The sequence below is a fragment of the Hyperoodon ampullatus genome, assembly GCF_949752795.1.
Source record: "Hyperoodon ampullatus genome assembly, chromosome: 12".
Lineage (NCBI taxonomy): Eukaryota > Metazoa > Chordata > Mammalia > Artiodactyla > Ziphiidae > Hyperoodon > Hyperoodon ampullatus.
The window spans coordinates 75,994,945-76,007,186 of NC_136925.1; the positions used below are offsets into that span (position 1 = coordinate 75,994,945).

The window sequence follows — 12,242 nt, forward strand, 5'->3', positions numbered from 1 at the left end:
ATCTTTGTTATTAATAAATTAATACATCCTATTAATAAACTAAATGCCATTCATTCTGAAATGATGATTTTCTTTGTAATCTTTTAGTTGCATATTTGGAAATAACTAATTTATCGTTATGCTTGAGATTATCAAACTAGTTTTAGAAAATCAATTAAAGAATGGTTTCTGGGGTGTATTATTACATTTACTTTTTCCTCTTCGCCTCCTCATCTCCTCATCTTAGTTCATGAACAGTCCCACCAAAGTGTGTACAAGGAAACAGATGGGCTCAAATTTCAATTTCAAAAGTGTTTCCATGTTATCTTTTAGCACCATTGGTGGAAAGACAACTGAAGAAGAATAAAAGCAGCCACCCAAGTGATATTTTATGACTGTGAAGATGTCAAAGTCATTATTAGTTTGAATTATTTAAAAACAAACATGGAGGGCTTCCCTGGTGGTGCAGTGGTTGAGAGTCCGTCTGCCGATGCAGGAGACGCATGTTCGTGCCCCGGTCCGGGAGGATCCCACATGCCACGGAGCGGCTGGGCCCGTGAGCCATGGCCGCTGAGCCTGCATGTCCGGAGCCTGTGCTCCGCAACGGGAGAGGCCACAACAGTGAGAGGCCCGCGTACCGCAAAACAAAACAAAAAAACAAACAAACATGGAAAATCAAAAGTATTCCTTTTAAAGGAGTGTATGAATCTGACTTGGTCTTAAAACAAAACGTGCTCTTGATAGAGTACATTTGCATTGAATCATGTGCTCTTCCCCAAGATACATGGAAGTTTTAATCCCGGTACCTCAGGATGTGAACTTATTTGGAAACAGGGTCTCTAGAGAAGTAGTCAAGTTTAAATGAGGTCACGGTGGTGGGGGGGGGCGGAGAGGGGGTCCTAATCCAATATGACCAGTGTCCTTACATGAAGGGGAAATTTGGACACAGTCCTAGACAGGCGCAGAGGCAGGGATTGGACTAATGCAGCTACAAACCAAGGAACCTCAGGTACTCCAGGCCTCCAACTGAGGCTAGGAAGAGGCAAAGAAGGATTCTGCCCTGAATCTCAGAGGGAAGCATGGCTGCCTAGTCTCAAGGACTGTGAGATAATAAATTTCTCATTTTATGGCACCCAGTATATTGTACTTTGTAATGGCAGCCCTAGCAAACTAATACAGAATGTAAATAATTTTAAACGGTGCTTTTTTGTTCAGTTCATCTAAAAAGTGAGGAGATGCTTATATTATGCCCGAGGTCATCCAAAAGTCGGTATTTAAAATGTTCAGTGCCTATACTTAATGGCCCCTTAGATCTAAGGCTGGCAGATGGAGAAAGGGCTGTTTATTGCAAATTGAAAGAGAAGCTCCATTTATAGAAACACTAAACGATGGCTATCTCTGACATATTTTTTTCCCCAAAGGACTTAATGCCAAATCATATATTTATTTCAAAGTCAAATATCATAAAGACTTAATCAAAGGTATTTAAATATAACACTCTATTCCATTTGACAAATTTAGAGAAAATGTGAAACTACAATTATTTGATAACAGAGTATAACCGATGTTTAATGTTAAGATTACTTATATTATCTTTTTTCTAATTAAAAATAAAATTTTAGGGGAAAGATTTTTGGAAAACACGTCTTTAATCTGTCCCTTTTGGGGGTCAAGGTGACACTGTACAATAGCCTATGGATCTTGCATAAAATTTAGGAATTTGCTAAGATAAATACATTTTTAAATGTGAAAGAACTAATGTAGTTTTAACTGCCAATTTAAGAAAAATATTCTTCCTAACATAAATTCTTCTGCTTAGAAATGCAGACTATTCTGATAGACCTAAAAAACCTGCAGTCATTAGGTGGGAATCCCCTCAAATTCAAGTCCACCCAACTCTGTCTTCCTCTCCCCCCCATTCCAAACTTAGGCACATCCACACCCATCCTTCCTATTCCCCCTCTGGCCTCAGAGATTGGGAGCTGTCTCTCCTCTGGTAAAAACCTCCACCGGTCCTCTTGATTTTCTCCCCACCCTGCCTCTTTAGGAGGAGTCTTGTATCTTAAAATAAGCTTGTTTTCCTTCATTTTTGCCCTATCCCTCTCTACCAGTTCTTAATCATTCCCTTCCATAGACACACACTTAAGACCACTCTTTATTGAAACAGCTCTTACCAGATCCCATGTTCTGCTTTAGCTAATACTCTATCTCCTTAACATGTAATATACACTCAGGTCCTAACATCCTCACCTCTCATTTACTTACCAGTTTGCTAGAGTCGGGTTTCTGCCACGACTTGGCCACTCCCAGTGATGCCTAATGACTTCTAATTGCCAAATGAAATGTGTTCATCTCTACTAAGTCATTTCCCTCTGTGTAACTGAACCTATTAGCTTTCCCCCAAAGTCTCTTGTATTCTCTGTCTCTGTGAATGATCCTAATCATTTGTTCAAGGCAGAAATCTAGAAGTCATTCTTGATTCCTTCTCCTCCAGCTTCCAACTGATGACTCAGTTGTATAGGGTCCACCCCTACCCATTTTTCAATCTATCCACTTTTCTCCATTCCTCCACCACTACTTTAGTCCAAAGGATCCTCACCTCTTATCTGAGTTACTGCAAATTCACTCCACCTCCAATTTTACTGGTTCCTGCTCTAATTTATGCGAGAGGGGTGTGTGGGGAAAATGAGAGGTGGGGGAGACAGAGAGAGATGAGAGAGAGAGAGGTTGAGAGAGGGGTTTAGCCCAGAGTGATCATTTCATTTTCCTGAGATTCTTTAACGTCTCCGGTGCCCATAACACAACATCCAAACCCTTTTAATGGCTGACCTTTGATCGATTCTCAGTTTCGTCTGTTGCCAACCCGTTCCGGGAACCCACATTTTCAGGTATTCTGAGCTTCATTTCCTTTACTGTGCCAGGCTCTTTCTTACCTCTTAACTTTTGAAAACATTAGTTCCTTCACCTACCCAATCCCAAGACATTTCTCTGGCTCCAGCTTAAATGTTTCTTCCTCTGAAAACCTATTCTGATGCCCTCCTTCAGGTTACTTGTGTGGTTGGCTGCGCTTGCCCTGTGATCCCTGACACCCTGTACTTCTCTGCTCATGGAATTTACCATACACACGTCTCTGTAATTGCTGTCTCTTCTGCTGGCCTGTCAGTTTCATAATGGCACGGACTATATCTGTTTTTGTTCACCACTGTATCCACAACCCCTAGCACATAATAGGTGCTTGAAAAGTATTTGCTACATGAATAGCTAAATAAACGAAAGAAGCATGGTGTATATAACACAATGGTTAGTGTCCAAACTTTGGAGTCCTGGGATTGAAATCTGGTTTTCCACGTACTTGTTATATGATCTTGAGCTTATTAATTAACTCTAAGCTTCAGTTTCATAATCTATAAAATGGTGAAAATACTACTTATATTTGATTGTTGTGTTATTTAAATAAAATAAAAGATACAGTTGCTAAGGCAAAGTAATGGGCACATGATGAGTTCAGTAAACAGCAGCCCTGCAATTTAAAATCCTAGTTAGCAATGAGTGATGACAGCCAGCACTGAACCAGGACCTAACTTTGAAAAACTCTTACTTGGATCAATATTGGGCTAATTAAAAAACAAATACTCCACCTTCTTTCACTGACAAAGCAAACAGAATAGAAAGAGGCAGGTTTCTTCTTAAAAAGGAAGAAAATTATAGGGTCCACATTTCAGTATGAAGTCCTCTTCCTGAAAGGAATTATCAGACATATGAAATAAACAGAACCCACTAATTTTTGTTGATGTTATATTACATTATATCAACAATTTATGATTTGCAATGTTTTGCATAATTTCAGAAGCGTGAAGACTTCAATTTGAAAACAAAGCAAATATTTTTTAAAACCTGATAATTATATCCACAAATTTGAGTAATCTACAGAAAATTCTCGGGTTTTTTTCCTATTTTTAATATAAATTTTTGTTTTAAGAAAAGTGTATTTTTTGAAAACAGATTGCTCTCTTATTTGCACCCTATGTCTTCATACTACTGTCAAAATATTTATAAAGAATTGTTACAATAGAATAAAATGTCATCAGTGAAAGAGTTTGTTTTATTTAATTAGCAGTAAATAGTTTTCTTATTTGCAACTAAGCAAAGCAGCCTACAACAAAAATGAAAATTTCCCATTAAAAACCCTCCCCAAATTTATCTCCACAAAGCATATTTTGAACATCTCCCAATGCACCCAACATTGAATGATCTTAGGACAGAGGATCAATTTTTTTTGCTTCTCAATTCAACATCGCAGCTCTGTAAACCTGCTGCAACTTATTATTAAAGCTATTTTTGGAAACAGTCAATTTCCAAAGAAGATTTTTGAGAAAACAGGTATAATTTTTTTCTTCCAGTTTTATTGAGATATAATTGACATATAAAGTTTTCTTTCTAAATAAGGTGTTTATTTTTTTAGTTTGCTTAAAATCTTTAAAGAAGGCATTGCAGTAGCAAGACATAATCACAGAATTTAGGATGAGAGGGTTTATCACTCTAGTTTAAATCCACAAAAATTCCCATGACTTGTGCAATAGCTCCCAGAAAATTGAGATCCTGCAAAATATTTACAACTTGCATTCTAGAAGAAAGTCAAAACTCTTTTTTTCCTGCCAACTTAGCACTTTCTCCTTTCTTGTTCTCAGAGATAAATAACTTGGCATGTGATATAGCATAAGTAATAGGTGAATTAAGACTAGTATCTGATCACCAGCATAAAAATATTTTTGACATGGGTCACTTCCTTGCCTTTATTGGTAGATGTCAACAGAAAATTGTAGGAAACACACACACACAACCAAGGAATAAAATGCATTTTAATTATTTTGAAGGATTTGGTTATTAGATATCTGAAGCCATTCCAAAGCACAGTGTTATGTACAATAGGAACTGAAATACAAACAAACATTTGATATGAAAAAGGAGACAAGCTCATTACTTACATCATTCTTGGACCGAGGTTTGGAAGAAATTCTCATGTGCTTCAAGCCAGACCTCAGGATGAACCTGTGGCCTGTTATGGACAGAATGTTTGTGTGTCCCCCCACCCAAATCTATATGTTGAAGCCTTACCCCCCAGTGTGATGGTATTTGGAAGTGGGGCCTTTGGGAGATAATGTTGGGTAACATTAATCGTTATTTTTTTTCCCATGTGATTGATGTTTTTCCTACTCTAACAAAATAAGAAAAGATAAAGAACCTTTGCTGTTGCTGCTTCGTTAAGCCCCTCTGCATGGTACTCAGCGCTGTGCTTAGAGCTATTAGGATTTACAAAGAACTCCAAGAATTAGCAAATGTCTTGAAGACTTTACAATGTTGTTGGGAAGGTGAGATATGAAACAGTATAAAATCATTTAAGACATACTGGCGGAGGGTGGGGATAAACTGGGTGATTGGGATTGACATATACACACTATTATATATAGAATAGATAATAAGCACAGGGAACTCTAGTCAATACTCTGTTATGATCTATATGGGAAAAGAATCTTCAAAAAAGTGTATATATGTATATGTATAACTGATTCACTTTGCTGTACAGCAGAAACTAACACAACATTGTAAATCAACTATATTCCAAAAAAAAAAAAAAAAAAGAATGCAGTGGTAAATCCAAATGCAATGACTCAAAAGTAAAAAAAAAAAAAAAAGAAAGAAAAATTTCTTTCTCATTAAAAAACAAAACAAAACAAAACAAAAAAACTAGGGACTTCCCTGGTGGTCCAGTGGTTAAGAATCCACCTTCTAATACAGGGGACACGGGTTCAATCCCTGGTCTGGAAACTAAGATCCCACATGCTGCGGGGCAACTAAGCTCACACGCCACAACAAAGAGCTCACACGCCACAACAAAGAGCCTGTGCGCTGCAATGAAAGATCCTGCATGCCGCAACTAAGACCCGACACAGCCAAATTAATAAATATATAAAATACTTAAAAAAAAAAGAAAGAAAAGAAAATAGCTATCTTCTACTAGCATAGGCAGATACTCATAGACCCACAGGCCACACATACACAAAATACATGAAATCTCTAACCTCTAGCATATTTTTAAATTAAAATACTCTGAGCCCATTAAAAAAAAAAAGACATGCTGAACTTTTCCACCTGTGCTGCAGGCTCTGGAGAAGTGCTGAGATTCTGATTCTACCAAACCTGAGGCAGGAGCAGCAGAGAAGGCAGGGGGATAGCGCTGGGGGAGGAGTGCAGGGGAAACTGCTAAGATTCTGGAACCTTTGCTCAGTGTCTCACATGTGGTCAGAAATGACTTCATGAATGAGAGAGGTATGTGCTACACATTAAGGGTAGGACTTAGATATTTAGACGGGAAATAGCAGGAGTGAAAAAAAAAACAAAAAAGAAACTAAAAAGAACTAAAAAAAAAAAGAACATAAAAGGGTACACACTGGTAGAGCCCCTTCCAATACCCAGTTATCACATAAATATGTAAAGTAACTTGAAACAATGATAAAATGGTGATAAAAACAGATTAGAAAACAAATTCTTGGCATATAATCCTTCCACAAAGGCCCTTTGTATACTGTGTGCCATGGCACATATTCCAATTTTAGCTTCTTTTTAAGAATTCAGAACACAGATAAGTGTGTCCCAGGAATTCTGCTTTAAAATCTTCTGCAAAGATATTCAACCCTATTAAAAAATATAAAAATAACTATGAACTATTTTCACCAGATTGGAAAATACTGTTAAAGAGGATTAATAGTATAAGGAAATGGGCATTCTCATAAGCTCTTGGTATATAGTAAAGTTATAAACATGTATACTTGTGGACTATCCACCCACTTCTAGAAATTTATCCTAAGAAAAATAATCACACAAATGTACAGATATATATGCCCAAGGACTTTCACTGTGATATTTTATATAATATTAACCAACTGGAAACTAATTATATAACCATTGATAGACAACTGGCTAATTATGATTTATAATTTATAAAGAATTTTATTATATTTATAATGACAAAGTATTATTCAGCCATTAAAACGATTATGTGGCTCTGTATCTAGTCACATGGGAAGATGTGCAGATGTGCTGAGTGAATAAAGGCATACAGAATAAGTGAATAAGTGAATACAAAATAAGTGGTCTATAACCACTTATGTGAAATTGTGTATGCCAGCGTGTAGAAAAATGGTGATCAATATGTCAGTGATGGTGATATCAGGATTATGGAATTTAAGGTGATTTTTATTTGCATTAAACTTTCTAAGAAGTTTATTATCAAAATAATTTACAATTAGCATGTAACCTTTTTATGATATGAAAAAACAATAGCTCTATTTCCATTTTGGAAAAAAAAATACTGTCCTCAAATGATGACAATTCTGGAGTATAAGTAGTCGCTGGGGCCAGATGGCACCAGCCAAAGCTTGAGAAAATGAGCCTTAAGGGCATTCAGTGCCTTGTCACAGGGCAGATTCTGGGTGCAGCCACTGGGCCAGAAAATTCCTATTTTACCAAGTGGCTTTTGGAGAGATTATAGGAAAGACAATCCCATTTTATCCTGTATCTAGACACATTATTCTTATTTTTTTAAGCTTTTTTTTTTTTTTTTTTTTTTTTCCCGGCTGCGTTGGGTCTTCGTTGCTGCGTGTGGACTTTCTCTAGTTGCAGCGAGCGGGGGCTACTCTTCGTTGCAGTGTGCAGGCTTCTCACTGTGGTGGCTTCTCTTGTTGCGGAGCACGGGCTCTAGGCACGTGGGCTTCAGTAGTGACAGCATGCAGGCTCAGTAGTTGTGGTACACGGGCTCTAGAGTGCAGGCTCAGTAGTTGTGGTGCACGGGCTTAGTTGCTCCACGGCATGTGGGATTTTCCCGGACCAGGGATCAAACCATGTCCCCTGCATTGGCAGGCAGATTCTCAACCACTGCGCCACGAGGGAAGCCCTAGACATTAATCTGGTCTTCTGTTTTTGCTGGATTTTGAGGTTCCCAAGGCCTGGGAAAGTGTCTTACTAGCTTTTTTCCTGTCTCCAAAGCCTATCATAGACACACAATAAGCAGTCAGTTTGTACAATGGGACTGAAATAAGTTGCCATGCTTCGTTTGCTTCTGAACTATGAAAAGAGGCTTTGGAGGAGTCCCCAGTCAAAAACTGCTCATAGGATTATGCCTTGCACACTTTAGGCACTGCTCTCGGCAAAGACCCTCTAACTGAATGCAGACAATTGTCCTGTCATCTGCGTTTATTTTTACAAATGCAATGTTTTTTGGTTCACATATTTTTTCATCAGCATTATAAGAGATTAATTTTTTTGTAATGTAGCTACATGGAAATTTGTTTTATGTTAGTATTTATGTTCAAGGTCATTACAATGTATGGATACCAAGTCACCTGATACAATCTAAGGTCAGTATGGATAATCTCAGACTGATTAGCCTTTGTAGCGTCCTGCCACGATGATTACTCTTCTATAACAGCGCCTGAGAGGGGGCCCCAGACACGATCTCCTTAGATAAAATTCTTTGCTCAGGGAAGACTACTCATTGCTTTTTATCTGCTCCAAATAGAAACAAACAAACAAAACTCCAGCATGAATTCTCCTTCTGATATGAGACACATCAGTACAGAAGAAATAACTGAATGAAATATTTCATCAAGATTCATGGAATTGAAATGAAGTAACTGCTTTCGACTCTGGTTATCTGTTAATATTCTTTGAAAAATGTTAGCAGATGCCACAATTAAACTGATAGGTGCCAACATTACTGACTAGTTATAGTGACAATAGCCACAGCAGCATTACTTTAAACTGTGTGTTTAATGATGTATTGGCTCAAACTAAGTAAACATAGAACTCTGGGTACTTTCCTTTACCTTGGCCAGATGAGAGTTGATCCATTTTGTAAAAGTACGTTTTTGTACTATCTCTTGCTCATCTAGAAGAAAAAAAATTATCTGGTTAGATAACATGTCATGAAGTTGTATCATGAAAAAAATTCATAGTTACACAACTCTAGAAATTATTATTATATTATTTTATCTTATAATTCATTTTACCAATTATTGTCTAGAAGAGCCAGTAAAACTACAAATATATTAGGCAAGTCAATTATTTATTTAAAAATTATCAGCAAATGCTTTAAAATTTGCAATATGTTAGCCCTATGTTTATTTTCATTCATTTATTGAAAGTTCACTGAATAGTTAAACCTCAATAAATCTGTTTTTTAAAAAGTTCACTTGAGACCAACTAAGTGCCAAGTTTTATGCATGGTGCAAAGGGATGCAGAGAGATGAAGAGGACACAGTCTCTACCATGATATATCTAAAGGTAAATATCTAGAAGACAACATAGGCAGTACGCTCTTTGACATCAGTCTTAGTAATACACATCAAACTAAAAAGCTTTTGCACAGTAAAGGAAACTATCAGCAAAATGAAAAGGCTGCCTACTGAATGGCAGTAGATATTTGCAAAAGATGTACCTGATGCGAGGTTAATATCCAAAATATACAAAGAACTCATGTGACTCAACATCAAAAAAAATAACAACCCAATTGAAAAATGGGCAGAGGATCTGAATAGACATTTTTCCAAAGAAGACATGCACATGGCCAATAGGTATATGAAAAGATGCTCAGCATCACTAATCTTCAGGGAAATGCAAATCAAACCACAATGAGATATAATCTCACACTTATTAGATGGTTATTATCAAAAAGAAAAGTAAGGGCTTCCCTGGTGGCGCAGTGGTTGAGAGTCCACCTGCCGATGCAGGGGACACGGGTTTGTGCCCCGGTCTGGAAAGATCCCACATGCCATGGAGCGGCTGGGCCTGTGAGCCATGGCCACTGAGCCTGTGCATCCGGAGCCTGTGCTCCACAATGGGAGAGGCCACAACAGTGAGAGGCCCGCGTACCGTAAAAAAAAAAAAAAAAAAAGACAAGTAACAAGCACGGGAGAAAATAACAAGGATGTAGAGAAAAGGAAACCCTTATGCGCTATTGGAGGGAATGTAAACTGGTGCAACAACTATGGAAAACAATATAGAGATTCCTCAAAAAATTTAAAAATAGAACTACCATATGATCCAGCAACTCCACTCCAGGGTATTTAGAAAACAAAAACACTAATTAGAAAAGATATATGCATCCCTATGTTCACTGCAGTGTTATTTACAATAGCGAAGAAGATATGGAAGCAATCTAAGTGCCCATCAACAGATCAATGGATAAAGAACAAAGAACATGATGTGGTGTGTGTGTGTGTGTGTGTGTGTGTATATATATATATATATATATATACACATATATGAAATGGAATATTACTCAGCCATTAAAAAAACAAGTGAAAGCTTGCCATTTGCAACAACATGGATGGACCTAGAGGGTATTATGCTAAGTGAAATCAGTCAGAAAGAAAAAGACAAATACTATATGATTTCACTTATATGTGAAATCCAAAAAACAAAAAAAAATGAACAAACATAAAAAAGAGAAACAGAGTCATAGATACAGAGAACAAACAGGCAGTTGCTGGGAGGGCAAAGTCAGCTCTGTGGCGCTGTGTAAGCTGCTCCAGCACGGCATCTATGCGGATGACAAGAGGCTACAGGACATCCATGTGAAGGGGGAGGAGATCTACGGCCTGGACGAGGGCACCCGCACCCACTCCAAGTCAGCCAAGGACCCTGAGCGCTGGACCAACGTTCCTCTGCTGGTCAAGACCCTAAAGCTGATCATCAACGAGCTGTCCAACGTCATGGAGGCCAACGCTGCCCGCCAGGCCGCCCCTGCAGAGTGGAGCCAAGATGACTCCAGTGACATGTGGGAGGACCATGAGGAGGACGATGAAGAGGAGGAGGATGGCTTAACTCTTGTCTGATATTCTTGCCACATGTAAATACAAAGAGCATTACTACAAGGACGATGAGGAAGACAACCCTGACTCCTTGAAGGACCCTCTCTAACAGATGGATCTGCAGGCGCACCTCACACACTTCCTCTGCCAGTTCGCTCACAGCCCTGCTACATGGTGTTCTCAGGCCACCTCAACAATAATGACGGGCAGGTTCTGCAGACCACTGGCATTTGAAAAGGGCCTCCTCCCACCTGCCACACACCGTTTTGCAACAAAGTTAGCAGAAGGAAAGAAATCGTAAAGATCAGATCAGAAAAAAATGAAAAAGAATGAAGGAAACAACAGCAAAGATCAATAAAAGCAAAAGCTGGTTCTTTGAGAAGATAAACAAAACTGATAAACCATTAGCCAGACTCATCAAGAAAAAAAAGGGAGAAGACTCAAATCAATAGAATTAGAAATGAAAAAGGAGAAGTAACAACTGACACCGCAGAAACACAAAGGATCATGAGAGGCTATGACAAGCAACTCTATGCCAATAAAATGGACAACCTGGAAGAAATGGACAAATTCTTACAAAAGTATAACCTTCCAAGACTGAACCAGGAAGAAATAGAAAATATGAACAGACCAATCACAAGCCCTGAAATTGAGACTGTGATGAAAAATCTTCCAACAAACAAAAGCCCAGGACCAGATGGCTTCACAGGCGAATTCCATCAAACATTTAGAGAAGAGCTAACACCTATCCTTCTCAAACTCATCCAAAATATAGCAGAGGGAGGAACACTCCCCAACTCATTCTACGAGGCCACCATCACCCTGATACCAAAACCAGACAAGGATGTCACAAAGAAAGAAAACTACAGGCCAATATCACTGAAGAACATAGATGCAAAAATCCTCCACAAAATACTAGCAAACAGAATCCAAGAGCACATTAAAAGGATCATACACCATGATCAAGTGGGGTTTATTCCAGGAACGAAGGACTTAATCAGAGATATAAAGAGACGAAGGCCAGAGAGAGGGGCCAATGTTAACACCTGTCAAGGAAAGGGTGAATTCTGCTCTTTCCACCAACATCTACTGTGTGTCAACTGTTGGCTGTAAACTAGATGTTGTGAGGATCGGAGATGAACAAGATATCATTTCAATTCCTCACCCTTTGAAAGGTCATGCTCAAAAAACCATAATTTCAGCTTTCTAAAAAAGGACCTTTTGGCTAAAGTCTAAATATTAAGTTCTAGAGAGGTAGAGATGGAGCTGACCTCTCCTGGGCTTTGGCTCAGAATCCTGGACTGCCTACTAGAATATAAACCCCATGAGGACAGTAACTTTGTTCCCAATGCCTCCAAATGTTACAAATAAATCCTGTTGAATGAATAAATGAAT

The 12,242-nt window shown here is 38.3% G+C and overlaps 1 protein-coding gene across 4 annotated transcripts in view; it reads right to left on the reverse strand.

Annotated features, from left to right (window-relative positions):
* Positions 1–12,242, reverse strand: part of SYNE1 (spectrin repeat containing nuclear envelope protein 1) — a gene marked incomplete at both ends in the record, with an annotated part of 450,185 nt that overhangs the window by 380,061 nt on the left and 57,882 nt on the right. For all 4 annotated transcript variants that reach the window (XM_079716491.1, XM_079716490.1, XM_079716492.1 and 1 more), the window contains one exon: positions 8,862–8,923. In XM_079716491.1, coding sequence (XP_079572617.1) covers positions 8,862–8,923 — 62 coding nt within the window. The remainder of the gene's footprint in view (positions 1–8,861; positions 8,924–12,242) is intronic.